Source organism: Rhea pennata, chromosome 3 (genome assembly GCF_028389875.1).
Source record: "Rhea pennata isolate bPtePen1 chromosome 3, bPtePen1.pri, whole genome shotgun sequence".
NCBI classification, from domain to species: Eukaryota; Metazoa; Chordata; class Aves; order Rheiformes; family Rheidae; genus Rhea; species Rhea pennata.
In genome coordinates, this window is record NC_084665.1 from 97,330,086 (window position 1) to 97,345,797 (window position 15,712).

Sequence of the window (15,712 nt, forward strand, 5' to 3'; positions counted from 1 at the left end):
GGCAGCCTGCTGTTTACACAGAGGAGACTTGCACGTTAAGCAATGAATTCGACAGCAGAAGCTGAATTCAGAAATATTTTCAGTAAATTGTGTGTCTGATATTTAGAACAACTGTAAATGAATTAAAATCACATACTTGTTTTTCTTTAGTCTTGGTGTTATGTTTCCATAATTTCCTCATTTTTTTTAATAAATGGCTGAAATAAAGTTTATTTCAATATATGTAAATGCAGTTTCACACTGTTAGGAAATAACAGCTGTATTGTAAATAAAGCTTAAAATAGGATATTAGATACATTAAAAACATTATTTACCTGGAGCATTTTGCTGCTGCATGGTTCCTGTGCCATACAGTGATAAGATGGAGTCTTTGGAGAGTTGTTTCTTTGCTGACTCTTCTGATTTTGTTGTTTGCTCAGTGAATAGATCAAGATCCCCAGATGTAGCAGATAAGGTGGCAGCTGTTGGTTTAGTGGAAGTGCTCTGGGAAATTAAGGTCAAAAGAGACTACTGAGTGAAACCAGCAGAAGTCATGTTACATTAAATATTTACTGCACATTCTCATTCCTGAACTAAATTAAAAGCAGTTTAGTTATCGGACTTAAAGTAAATGAATGTTTTAGAAGATGTAATATCACCAAAAATCCATTTGTTCTGGAATGAAGACGTAGAACGAGGCTACGAAACAAGCAAAACCAAAACCCTGACCATACTCCAGTGCTTGTATGTGTAAGTTATTCAGTTCTTATGCCTACATTTTTCATCATTGGGCAGCATAAATCATGAGCTGTAGTTAGATTATGAAAAATAATTAGGAAACCAGTAAGAAGATTGTAATTCACATCTCATTAATCCTCTCATAGACAAAAGAAATTGGAGGAGCTAATACAAAAGATTCAGTGTTTTGGAATATACTACTTCAACTAAGACAATCGTATTTTCAGAGAAAAGGCAAAGTAATATTTTAGTTGATCTATTTAACATAATTTCTTAAATACATTGTTTCTAATTGCCTTATGATTGTCTAAGTACATTTGATTTACTATGAAAGCACTGTTATCTAACATTTACTATAGTCCAGCACTGAAAAACTAAGATGCACTCCAGCCATCAGGCTTTTTATTGTCCTTGCAACAAGCATTTTATAAACAAATTACATCCATGTGTCTTTCAATTGTATTATTTTGCTACTAATACATATATAATTCCATATGGGAGCTTGCTTAGGTGACTAGGCAATACACTGTGTTCACGTACTACTTCTGTTCTGTTACCAGTGGAATTTCCAATGTAGGAACTGTACAGGCATTGAGAAAGAGCCAGGATTACAACGCATGCCTAAGTTATGGCCGTATTTTAGTCTGGCTAAGTGATCTCCAAATGTTTAGCATACATCTACCTAATACCAGAACATATTCAATTTTCAGTCCTTTTAAGCAAGCAATGAAAAATAACTATTTGTACTACTGCATTAAAGGGACTGGATCTGCAATCAGGCCCACCATTTTACTTTTATCCCATACCAATGTTTATGGGATGGACAAGAAGCCACTACAAAACAAGCAAATACTATAACACACCTAGATTTCTGCTTAAAGCATCAACTTCAGAACTTTCCCTATTTTTAGTGGCAAGTTGCTGACCAATCCGCTCTATTCATACTGGATTCTACAAGCATTGCAATACAAACATGCCACATATGTTTTCAGAAAAAACAGATCTGATTGCTGAAGTGATAAAAATCCATAGAATAAAGTAGTGTTATAAATTAGAGAAAAAATAATTACAGAAATAATTATAGTACCAGCGAAACTAGTCAGAAACTATTACGAGGACCAACTGCATAATTTAGATGGTAGCTGGCTCAGGAAAGTATCTAAAACTATGGTGGAAGGGAAAGAAGAAAAGAGCAAGAACTCTGTGGCAGTGGAAAACCCTGTGTTTATACAATATTCAATTCAGAACAGAGTCATTAGACCTTAGTAAACAAAAAAAGGTAGGATGTGGCAGTACAAATAGGAAGGTAGATTGGAGAAGACCAGAAATTGTTTTCACCTCATGTGAAACCTCTCTGGCCAACATGTAAGCTAGCAACTTCCTTCTGTGCATATTAATAAAGCTACTGCCTCAAGCTTCTTACTGACACAAATTTCTGATTGCAAAGCAAAATCAAAAAGTGTCATGACAGGGAGCAGGAGCCTTCTCAATCTGAGACGGTCATTTGTCAGGGTGGCATAACCAGTTTTTGACAATGCCAGAGCTAGACTTAGAAAAATATCCAGATAAAAGCCCATACTAAACAATAGCGTTGGTTTTTATCATATGTGCACCTATGTTTGTATAGTCTTATTACTGCGTCAGCATAAGGCAACCTCTGTGCAACAGACATGCTCAGTAGACTGGAGAAATACATTCAAGTAGTGGAAGTACCAGAGGTAAGAGAGAAACTCTTATCTGAGATGAACCACAGTTTAGAGTGTCTCCAGATCTGTGAAATACTCACCTATAAGTGCTTTAGTGAAATTAAAAGAAATCACTGCATTCATATACAGAAGGGAGAGCTGAGGACCTGGGGACTGGTCAGCTCCTACTATGATTATGTCATGAGATTAAATGTTCATTTAATGTCTGTTCATTCAGTTCCTTTTTGGAAGATTCTGAAAGAGCCAAAGGCACTGAACAAGCACTCCCTCAAGTGATCATCAGCTACAAAATAGAAGGTAACACAAAACATGGCAAGAAAATGGCAGGCAGCATTCAAATAAAAATTAAAAACCAAAAAAACCCCAAACCCCCAAACCTCCCACACCTTTGACATGATTTTCACACATTAACATCCTCATGTTATCCAAGACCTCCATAAAAGCATCTTTTGCATACGTACAATGGCATGCCTTTAAGAAGCACTGCGGGCACTGTTCTCAAACAGTCATTACGGCAAAACGGAACGCGCTGCAGGTGGTTGGGGAATAGTACTCACGAGCTGCATGGTGACATTAGTGTAGTGGAATTTCTAAGAACTATTTGCTAGTTATCTGAAAAATGGTTCCTATTTGAGCAGGAATAACTTGTCATTGCTACCTTACATATTACCTGTAAGCGGTAATACCTAAACAAAGGAAATTTTCACTGTGAAATATTGGTCAGATGTATCAGGCCCACAAATATTGTAGCTGAATCCATCACTTTACACTTACCATCTGACAGCACAATTACACATGGCTGACAAAAGGAAGTTTAAAGTAATATATGAGACTAAAATCAGAATATTTTGATTTTGATTTAAATTCCCAACACACTGCAAAATAGTGGATAAAGATCATGGCATTCTTGATATTAAAGTTGGTCTATGGCAGCCACAGCAGTCCAAAAATAAACCACTCACATTGCCCCTGAACTTAATCCTGAAAAATTAGGTTTTCATTTATGATACTGTGTGGCGGTTTAAGAAAATGTATTTTGTGAAAGATACAGAAATCAATGCTACAAGAACACCTTGAACATGGAATGAGTTGAAAGAAAAGACCCAGAATTTGTCCACCACACTGCAATCTCCATAGCTAGACAAGTTCAAACAAAAAGTTAGGCTTCTAAATACTTACACAGTAACCACATCTTTTGTAAGAACACTGTGGATGATCTACGAGTTTAAATGTTATTCAATGGCAGATTATTTAGTTCAGCGAGGTCAGGATTTGTTTCAATGAAAAAATGAAAAGTAATCAGTAAAAACGTTGCCAAGGAAGTTGAGACAGTAAAACGGGAATAAAAATTAGTAAATTATTTATACTAATGTACCATCTAGAAAATCACTGGAATTACTTTCCATCGTCATCCCTTCCATGTCAGATATTATCCAAACTGCTGGATATGGAGGAGCAAGCACAGGCCGCAGGCTCCAAGCTACACATTCCAGAACACAAACAGCCCAGCCCGCTTGAGGCGGAGTGAAACAAAAAGCTTCTGCCAAAAATAAGCCCCCACGTTACCCTAGAAGGGCCCTAGAGATGGCAAGGGCAGCTTCACATTCCTCCAAAGCAGCCCTCTCAGAAACCGCTGCGGGCGAGGAAGCCGGCAGGTGCGCGCCGCGCGTCAGAAGCTGCGCCAGCCGCGCTGAGCACCAGCGGCTCGTTCTTTGAAAGCTGCCATGAAGCAGCTGCAGATTTATGCGTTTCTCTAGGTGTCCCAAAGCTGCTTCAGTCAGCCACAGCAGGCAAGTCCATGGGGCTCTTCCAAGCTAGCACAAGAGTGAGAGAGGGGCACGCTGCCTCTCCCTGAGGAAGGAAAGATGCGTAAGCTCTAAGGAGAGACGAAGACAGATCAGCCCAGGAAGCAGTAGTCTTTTTTCCTTGACATCCGTCTCGATTTTTAGTATGGAGCTTGAGATCCCAAATTTTTAGCAGCTCAGTCAGAAGCATCTGGTACAGCCTTTCATAAATATCAAAGCATTACAAAGCACTTAAGTTTGACTTAAAGCCCAATAATCTACGAACAGCGAGTGAAAAATAAATTCAGCATTACCTATTAAAAACAGAACAAAAATGAAGAGTACAAATTAAAAGAAACAATGACTACCATCAACAAGGTAAGACAGAGCCCAATTTAGCCAGATAATTAAGAGGAATCAGAAGACAGTCTCACAATGCTAATATCCAAGCAGCAGGGAAGCTGGAAGAGGTGAGAAAAATGTGCCATTACAGCTGAGAAAGTCTCCAGCCTTGAGTGCTCAGAAGTACGCATTCCTCCTGGGTGAATCTCCACATGAACAATTTGTTGAAGGAAAGCATGCATGCTCGTATACCTAAGTGTGTGTATGTGTACATATATTTATGTACACGTGTGTATATTCATATATATACACGCATAGCTGTGTGCGCGTATACAAAATTTACCTGAGCAGGGGATACAGCAGCTACTGGTAAGGGGTTAGAGATCATTGGACCGAAGATATCCAGGTCATCGTTCAAAGCTGTAACAGTAGTAGTGCCTCCATTTGTAACAGATGCTTCAGATGGACCATCTTAAAAAGACAACGGATTCACATATTAAATTGCAAATTGTTAAGTGTTTCAACACGGTGAGAATACTTAAGGATGCCTACCCTACCCACCCATCCAAAGTTATACTTGATGTCAGAGATTTTAGACATTTTTCAGGTTGTTCAGATTTTGTAATGGCTTCTCTCCATGAAAACACGATGACAGTGTGCTTCAGAAACAAGACACCACTTGAAGACTTCAAGGACAGCAATGCCACTTTATCAGAACACATTACTCACTTCTTCCAAGTGTTTTCTTCAAGCATACAAGTATTATTTTAAGTGACAATTTAAACAGACATCCTATCAAGAAAGCCCCAACTTGGTAGTACATATCAGACAAAATATACTCAGGTTTTTTTAAATAAAAATTTGTATTTTAGAATGCATGAACTTATTCATAATATGCTAATTTACTCAAGGATACATAATTAAAGTTCATAGTAGAATGAAGCCACCCACCCACTTTTTCAGAACTACTTTGCACCTGCCTCATTTATAGCTTCACATGAAAACCACTATTAAGCACAGAGGGCTAATTAATAGCTATAGCTCTTGCTCTGTACCATTAAAACCTTCCACAGCCTTTGCACTTGTAACCGTTTGAATGCATGAATATATTTAGTGATCTAGGTGAAAATGAATACATGTGGGACACGAAAAGGCTGAAGGATTATGGTTTTAAGTAGAATTGCAAGAAAATATTCAACAAGATGTAGGTACAAGAATACTGCAAAATGTATTTGATGAGTAGAATAACCAGTGCTCATTCTCATTTGATTTTAAGCTGTACAAGAAAAAGTAGAATCAATAACATTTATTAGTCAATTCTTAAAGTTTATCACAAGTAGGTTGGTACTACACAGCACTCAACAAATACAAAGTAAAGATTCTGCTGAACATTATGATGGCTGCACAATGTTAACGGTAAACTTAAGGCAGCTTTTTTAGGCAAAATAAAAAGTTATTTTTTTAAAGTATCCAATACCCCCTGCAAATGTCAAATTTCTTTGGCTGAATTAAGTCAAAACTGTCCCTCCAACCCAAAGAAAGTCATACCAAGTAGCATGGTTGTTTACGTATTAGTAGGATCACTGAAATACAGTATACTGAATTTTATTCAGTTCTAAGGTATTACTAGTATTTTAAAACTCTTTTTTACTTAATTCTTTAACATATTTAAAGAACAAATTTCCTTCTCCCAGTTTCACATGTTGTAGTCACATTATCTGTATTTCATTATTCAGCATAAGTATTAGTTTCTGTAAATCAAATTTTAACTTATTTACCATCCTAACTGGGGGATTTTTTTTCTTGTATCACACAATTACCCAAAGGCAGCTAACTTCATCATCAAGTGCCAACATACAATTACAAACCAACACTGCAATATATTCCAAATTTTAAAAGAGAATACAGAACACCACTTTTAAACTTTTAAAAGCATCAAGGACATTCAAAAATAATTAATGTACATTAGAGGTAACATGAAAGGTATGCCTTACTACACAGAGAAGTGTACAAGGTAGACTGGCAGATGTGAGGTTTCTTTTTATCAGTATTTTCTAGAACTCTCTTAAGTACAGAGAAGTTGTCTAATTAGAGCACTGGTGAGACACAATATTAATTAAAATCAAATCATAGGAAGTATCCAATACTTATTTAAAATTTACTCAAATTTTAAATACTCAAATTTACTTGAGTAAGTTTATTCCTTAAAAATAACATCTCCCTTTGCTCTCCCCTACTTTTTTATCGAGGGGCACAAAAAGCAGCCTCCAGCAGCTTTTGTCACCTTATGTGAAATATTATCATTTTTCATCATTTTATTCTGTCGCGTACAAACTCACTGCTGTTCTGCCAGCTGGCAGCTACGCTTCCCGGCAACCGAAGACGCTGGCACAAAGCGGCAGAAAGCAGAATCAGTAAGAAGCCCCAAAGCAGCACCCGTCACTTCATCAGGCTGGAAACTGCTTCACTGAGGAAACCGTAGGAGCTGACGGGACGAGGTTTCGGCCGCTAACTCACGGGAGAGGACCCGCCGTTCGGGAGCAACCTGCTCGCAAGATCACCGTCCAGAGATGCCTTCTCATTTCAGTCTGCCTCCCCGTGGAAGGCCACCCAAATTTGGCTGCCTTGCATGAAAGCACTTATTTCTATATTTATTTTTAAAGATAAACACTGTTAAAATATTTGCTATATCTTTGAAAACTTGACACAAAAGTCTTTAAAGGTTATAAGTTAGCACCCTCCATGCATAACCGATTTTTCTCTTACCGTAGACATAACCTCTATGCCTTGGTGGACATGTATTTCAAAAAAAAACCAAAACCCCCAAAACCTCATCTCATATTCCAAAGTGGTTCGGTTTCCCTGAATATAATACTTTTCAAGTGTTTAATAAGTTGCTTATAAATAAGTACTATGAAAAGCCAGGTTTTTGCTAGATGGGTCCAAAGCCTTTTGTTATAGGTATTCTCTAGGAGTTTGATTTGATAACGTACATACTTTTGATATCTTAGTGAATTTTACAGCCAGGGAAATGTGTATTTTTAGCTTACAGGTGCAGAAACTAGCCATTTTGAATTACTGTTTACAACACAAATTTTAAATTTGTACGAATAATATTTACAGGAGACCCTGTCTTACTTATTTCCTCAAAAAAGTAATGGTGGGAATATTTATAGCTATTAAAAAGCTACTCTTAAAGCATTTCTCCCTCAACATGAAATTAAAAGATGCCAGAAAAAGCTCAAATTCAGAATATGGAAGAAATCTAACAGTATTTTCACTTCCTGTTTATTACTTATGTTAATGTATTAATTTAAGCATATAATTGCACACATACACAAAGTTGTATTTCAAAACAATAGTTCACACGTGTTTATGGAGATTATGGATCATTTTCACCTTCGACATGCCAGGGCACTGATTAGAAAGCATTTCCTGCTTTCCCTCCTCCTTTTAAAATGCTGCTGTCGTCTAAGGATGATGCTCCAGCTCAGCACTAAGTCACTCTAAGTGCAGCACGGTTCAAACAACTTTTGCTGCCTATCACTAGCAGCTGAGAAGAAGAGGTGCTGGGTGTCTGATACAAGGAAACACGACTGATTTTACACATTGCCTCAAAACACCAAATGAAACTACGTGGCTTTTCTAAATATTTTGAGAAACCTACAGTTTTAAGCAAGAAATGTCATGCTAAGGGGATCCTCATCAAACTACTACGAAACGACTTCCTTTTAATCAGCCACGCTCCCATCGCTCGTCCGGGAAACGCATCAGTAGCTAAGAACGAAGCATGAGACGTGGCAGCACCGCTGCAGCGAGGGCGCGCGCGAGGCACGGCTTTCATGCTCGGTCAGAGAAGGTAACATGGAAAATAAACAGATGTTATTTATGTTTTTCATTGCTGTTCCTATGCTATGGTCTCACAACAGACATTTATTAGATATCAGACCAAAAGATCCATCTGCTATTCCTTCTCTATTTACATTTATGACAATACAACAGATCACATTTGACTGCCATCTTCTGCAACAACAGATGCTGCTTGTGTTTTCAGATTAGAAAGTCTTACACAAATTTTTTTAGTAGGAACAGAACCTATTTACCAGGACACCGTAGTGAGGGAAGGGTGCTAGTCAAGGTTACACTTATAATGTTTTTCTCTATATATATTTTCTTAGTACCTGACATTGTAATTCCTACTTCGGTATTGCCTTTTGTTATGAAAGCTTTCACATACAGCATTGGTATTTGCTGTATTTATCTGTGCCATCAGTGAGAACGACCTACGGGAGAGTTTCAAAGGACCAGCAAGAAAGAGAAATAACAAGAAAAAAGACCTATTCTTAAACTTTGCATTACGTTTCTGAAATCTGTATTTTCTATTGGGCAAACTATTTATACAAAATTTGTTACTAATCCACCATACTTTTTTTTTTATATACATATTTATTAAAACTATACTAAGACTTCCAACAGAGGGAGAGAATATGATCTTGAATTGGGTGTATATAATTATTCATTACACTAAATTACTAGAGCAAGAGGAAGAGTTGCATACATTAAATGAGACAAAGATAAAAATACAGTTTGTATCAAATGTTGTTGGAATTATTCACTGCATTACTGAAGCCTTTGCAGGAAGCAACAAAGCATTATTTGGGAATCTGTTTCTAGAAAATACTTCTCCAAATCAGATTTGGAAAGCCAGAGAGCTAACAGTGTTTTATGCCTCAAATGGTTGCAGCTATTTTCCTTGCAGGTAGACATATTGCTGCTTATCTGAGCATAACCTTAACAAAGCAGCATTGCTGTAAATGTTATTATGTATCTATTATATCTATATACACATACATGATATTTATACATCGGTAAATGTTTTTATTTCATAAATGCAGCTTCCCAACATAAGACCAATGCTACTGCTTTAGTACTTACCAGATAATACTGACAGAAGTACATTTCTCAGATATGCACCATTCAGCTACATCTCATGCTATGATTTAGCTCTCAAAACTTACTCTTCCTTCTCAGAATATCCCCCCAAGCAGCTAAGCAGCTTTTACCACGCCATACTTCGCCTCCAGCCGTGCCAGATCGATGTCCCACACCCTCACATTCATTTAACCATAGTTTCCCTTTCACCTCTACAATATGGCCATTCCCCACTTTGTTGTATTAAACCTTTCCCCCCCCACACACAATAATTTACTTATGGTATAACCAAGAGCTTCTTAAAATAAACATGAAGTAAAACACCATAATAAATTCTCAGCCTTTTCTCCTGGCCATTCATTATAATTTACTACAATGATTATTTCAGAATGCACAATTATCTGCTTAATTAATGGCACATTTGAATATGGTAAATGATGCAGAACATGTAAAACGCATTTTTCCTCTTTTCTGGTAATTCAGTTAAGATAATGTATGTTAAAAATATTAACTTCTCATTTTTTTCTATATTCATGTAATGCTGAAATAACTTCTAAGCAACACTTCTTAATCCAAAACCATCCATATAATTTTCCAAGAAAAGATACATTCTCATCAGCTATCAAGCTATTTTTATAAATATTTTAACAAAATTTTACTTGCATCAATCTGGCATAAGTGAAAACATCCAACTGGTAAGAGGAAACCCCTAAATATCAAGCAACACAGAATGCAAAATTAACACCAACAGGAATAGATAGCAGTGACAATGACCAAAGTACTGAAGAACTTTGGTCTACAGGCTGTGACATTCAAACTGCAAAGTGCTGCATGTAATTCCCTATTAAAAATTAACAGTATAAAACCCATATTAAAGATCTGAGCATTAACTGCATGTCCTAACATTTTCTATAGGACACTTTTTTTAGTGTGGTCAAGATCCAACTAATTGTAGGGATCATTAAAAAAACAGTTTCAGTTTCACACTGCAGAAATAGGCTGTAATTTCTCATAGCTTGGGAAGCAAGGGAAGGAATTTGGAGTTACCTGGTAAGAACAAAAGATTCAACTTGCACATTCAGTTTCCCCACTGTTTAAAGTGAGTGGATTACTGAATTAAAATGCGCTCTTCCAACAAGAGGCCAATGTGCTTATGTAGAGGGGCTATCAAGAATCGAACAGGGAAATTATTCAGAGAAATTAGTTCAGCTAAAAAAAACAATATCCAAGCACTATCTTAACAATAAATTCCCTTGAACAAGGAGTCAAGGGAACCACATGAATCCATTTAAGAAGGCTCAGAAGAATCACAAACAGGATAATACAGGCAGTAAGGATATCATGCCTCTTCTGCTATTACAGGATTTAAAGATACTATTTGCCCAGGCATATTAGCTTGAGAACTTCATCTTCTGTAAAGAATGGGAAAACCCAATTTATTTTTAGAAAATTACCCTTTTTAGCTACAACTGCCAATAGTTTCCTAAGTTTAAGTCCTATTTCACAGCACTTTTTCCTTATTCTGACAAGAGTTTGCTGTTAAAAATCCAGCGGAGACAAAACCAGCAAGAACCCAGAGATGTATCTAGCACTGAGGTTTACGCAAAACCAACAACAATAAAACAGAATAAACTCCACACACCAAGCAACCACATCTTGCAAGAGGTTAGGTTGGTTTGAAAGCCAAAATTCTTCTAGCATGAATTACAATCCATTAAAATTACTTGATCTGCTACAGCAAGTGATTCCAATTTGCCACAGTGAAAACTACTCCTGGGCTTCATTTGCAGAAATCGAGTCCTAAGAGAATGAATCATTACCATTAGAAATGTGTCCACTCAATATGCAGAATAAGCTACAGAATCATATCCACTTTAATACTGTTTGATATGATAAATATATTGCAGTGGTCTTTCTTTTAATAGTATCTGAATCAATAAATTACGAACAGGTAGTCTACTGCAGGATTTCATTAGAAAACTCTCCAAATGAAATACACTTTCATTGATATACTTCTCTTCTGCAGCTCAATGGACTCCAATTGATACCAGCTTACTGCACTGCATTTCCATTTATTTAGAAGATCTTTAAAAACACCTTCCTCTAAAATCATTCTTTGCTACAATACATACTAAACTCCTCCTCTTCTGTATCTCGCTATGCTTTTTTTAACTGAAAAAGCATAGCTGTTGAAGACCAATTTCAATACTCTATTTCACATAAAATATTAAGTTAGCCTATTATAGTCAAGAGTCTGAGCCATTATCATATCATAAAACCATATATTACCATATATTATCTGACAATTTCAGAAGCATACAGTGATCACATTTTATTTCTTAATTAGATTGTTGGGATAGTAAAGGAAAATAAAGGAGGACAAGCTTTCCATCAAGTCCATTATTTTTCTTAACAGGTTCATTCTATATCCATAATCTAATTTCTACTGTGTTAATTAAGATTTGCCTGCCCATTTGCAGCAGATTAGTTGGGATAGGATGTAGACTACATATATACATAAATGGTACAAAAATGATAGTATTTTACATGCTTCTATATCCAAAGAGAAAAAAAGCCTGTATTTTAAATGTCAGTGTGAATTCTAAAACAGGGAAAACAGTTTTTGCTTTGCTGCAATATTATTCATACTTTATCTAAACTCAAAAGTTAAAAAAGGTTTTCTACAAATTCAAGTTTGTAATTGTTCTTCTCATCTGAAGTATGTTAAAAGATTTATCAGCTTCCTCCAATATCCTCAAAAAAACAGGGAAATTTAAGAATAACCAGTATATTGATATAAAGATATAAATTGAATATTCTGATATCCACACACAATTCTCAGAAAGTCCTCCTAAAACTGAACAGTAAAAGAGATTAGAAATAGTTACTGTAATACTTCCTTTTCACGGATGCATTGTAAGTTTTTATATTCTATTCAATGGGAACCCAGTGTATTATAGTAATATTAAAGAAATGAAACATGGAATTTATAAATATGGCCTTTAACAAGCAGAGAAAAAACTTAAAGAATATAATGGTATATGCAAACAGTATAAGTTAAATGATTTGAGTCCAAAACTATGTATTTACAAGACAAATACACTGTTACTTCTCAGTGAAGAAAACAAAAGGTACATTAGATAAAAATGAATGTTTGTCACAGCCAGTTCACACCAAGAAGCCCAATATGTTTATGTATTGTTTACCTCTTAAGTTTTAAAAGATACCAATTAGCTGCCATCCACAAACATATTACTCTTCTTTTAGTATAGGTATTTTATGAAATAACATTGTAGTGAAATACAACTCAGACAACCCCAGCATTTCATGTACAAATACAGTTGCACCGTAGCACCGAAATGCCGCAGTGCACAAGCCCTTTGAAGATCCCTTCGGAAACTCCCCTTCCCACAGGAGCTTGTTACGCTCTTTAGCAAAGCACAAGTATGGACAGACACAGATCCCCATAGTCCTTTCCTTTACAGTTTCAGCTGCATAGACTCAGTCTTACAGTTTTCAAACTCTGCTAGCAGTATCAGTAAGCACAAAGAAAATTAAAAAAATCATTAAAGTACAAAATGATGGATTTGTCTTTGATTGAAAAATAGAGAATGATTTATTGCTTACCGAGTCCTAACAGATCAATAGTGGGTTCTGATGACTTTTTTGGACTTGCTTTAACTTCTAATTGCTGATCCTCTTTCTTCTGTGGCTTTGCAGGAGAGAGAGAGAAAAAAAAAAGCAAGTAACCTTTCTGAAAAACATGCAGTACTTAAAGTATTCCCATTAAAATCTCTGCCCAGTATCAGAAATAAAAGCCCTTTTCTGTATTTGTGTATTATAAATAGATTTGTAATGAGATAAGTTGCACATACAGTATAGTAAAATTTGTACGATCAATTTTAAAATAATGTAATTTCCAGTCTAAGTTAAAAATAAATGGAAATACTAAACTGAATCACTGCAGATCATGCTTTAGGTAAAAAAACTGCCTGTAATCCAAGCTCTCAACTAATTTCAGTATCCAAGTTACACAATTCGCTACTTTAAAGAAAAAAATATTAAAGTTTTTAAAAGTTTAAATTAAAAAACATAGAAACAGACTATTGCCACTGTTCAGCATTCCTGAAAAGACTATCTGCAGAAACTGCAAGCTTTATAGATGCTATGCACCGATGGACACAATCTGTGTTCATGGCCTTTCTTTGTAAATCTAAGGCAAATAACATTATTTCTCCCCTTGGGAAAAGGATTTTCCAGTCTTTTCTTGCCTAGAGATTTCAAAAGGTAAGGTGGAATCAACATGAAATCTGGTTAGGACAATGACTTTTCGTAACTATATTTATAGTTCTTTTTCTCATAGCAATCTCAGGTTGATCACCATAATCCATCAAAGCCTCAACTATCTCAATGAACGCAAACTGCTCGAAAGCAGCGACATTGCGAATGTATTCTCTGGTATGCACTCAGTTTGCATTTACTCCATCGTCACCACAAAAACCCGCCTAGCTGAAGTGGAGGGGCTCATCGGTGAGTAAAGCCACCACCTAGTGCCGGTGAGAAGCCGCGGAAGGAGCAGCGCCCTGCGGGGCTGGGACCCCGGGAGCCCGGTTCGGCCCCCCCTTTAGCGTAACATCGCTTTGGCAGAGTCACCCCATCTGGCAAAGTCACTAAACCGTTAAACCTCAATAAGGAGTATTTAGTATCAGGAAATGTTATAGTTCTGTAACGTGCTTCAGGGCACGGTTAGAAGGTTTCTTTCGGTACGTAATCCTTTACTTCCCTCTCCTGCAAACGAGGAATAAAGAGCAACGAGCTTAGTGCTTATTTGGGGCAGTGAGAAAGCGAAGGGCAGTCAACGTGAACAGAACCTGACGTGCTACTGGCCCCCCGCTTACTCGAGCAATCTGCCACCGAAAACCTCAAAATACCTGCAATAAACCGAGCTCCGTTTCTGTAGTTATACAAGACAGGTAACTTCACACCCAAACTAGCCCTCACTTAAATTTAGGTCTGTCGAAGTCATATTTGCTTACTCTAGCTTAAAAGCCTTATATTTACACTAATGGTGCTTTTTTCAGGAACAAGTTTGTTTGGGAGATTGCTTGCTGGAAACATATTCCATGGTGGAAAGCATAATCAGGTTTCCTGAAACTATACCATAAGACAACTGTATATACATAATAACTAAATTTTCATGTTCGAGTGCGCAATTTGAAGAGAACTATATGTATTTCATATGCTATTCAATATTAGAGAGAAAATTTATAAATACATTTGGTATTAAGAAAAAAAGTATGTTTTTTTTAATTTGAATTATTACTAGGAACATTAACCAATCAACAGCAAGTATGTTAGCAAAGATACATAATTTATCACAAAAATTTGTATGTTTGGCCTTTCTTGGACAGCTATAAGGAACACTATGGGTCACTGAAGTTGTAAAGAGAAGCATTTCTGACACATTGCTTGGTTTCATAACACTAACTTTTTTTTTAAACAGCTTAACATTTCTGAACATAGAACAATTGAAAAGCAAACCTGTTAAAATTACACTAAATGTGCACATTTTTCATTACTCCAATTAAGTTTACAGTCACTATCTGAAGGCACAACTTTGAAATACTTTAAAGTTTGACAGGGTTGGTTTAACCAAAATGCTGCTTTTGCATTCATTAGTAAGAACTAAACAGCCAGAATTCAAATGGCATTCTTTTTTGTTTAGTAATGCATTTATTACTGTAGCAAATAAACCTAATTACTTATGCTAAAAATACAGTAAAAAGTCTACTCAGGTCCTCCGTGTTGTCAAATGAATTTTTTCAATACTTATCAAATGCACTTTTACAATTCAAGCTGGTAATTTTTATCATAAAAGGATTTTCTTTCAGATAATAACAGTTATTCTTCATGTTGCCATATTTCTGCTTCATCACCCTTTAAATAAGAAAAGGGTTGAAAACATAAGGTATAGGAATATTAATTTTCTAAATTAAAAGGTACTTTAAGGTATGATTCCCAAGGATTTCAATACTATTACTGTATTTCTTTATCAACATTTTCTTCCCCATTGTGTCCCATTGCCAAAATCTAAATAACAGATTTTCATAGGTTATTTTGTAATTAATTCCACTTAGTAAGATCTCAAAATTATTTTCAAGCTTTTTACAACAGCAAATATTTTTTGACATTAATACCATATTCACTTCTCTGATGGAGATTTTCTACTTT

General features: G+C 36.0%; 1 protein-coding gene across 3 annotated transcripts in view; it reads right to left on the reverse strand.

Moving 5' to 3' along the window:
- The window catches only part of SMAP1 (small ArfGAP 1), a 99,655-nt gene that overhangs the window by 4,549 nt on the left and 79,394 nt on the right, over positions 1-15,712 (reverse strand). For 2 of the 3 annotated variants that reach the window (XM_062572853.1, XM_062572851.1), the window contains 3 exons: positions 13,109-13,193; positions 4,893-5,020; positions 315-483 (listed from right to left, as the gene is read on the reverse strand). In XM_062572853.1, coding sequence (XP_062428837.1) covers positions 315-483; positions 4,893-5,020; positions 13,109-13,193 — 382 coding nt within the window. The remainder of the gene's footprint in view (positions 1-314; positions 484-4,892; positions 5,021-13,108; positions 13,194-15,712) is intronic. The other variant, XM_062572852.1, reaches the window with a different exon arrangement.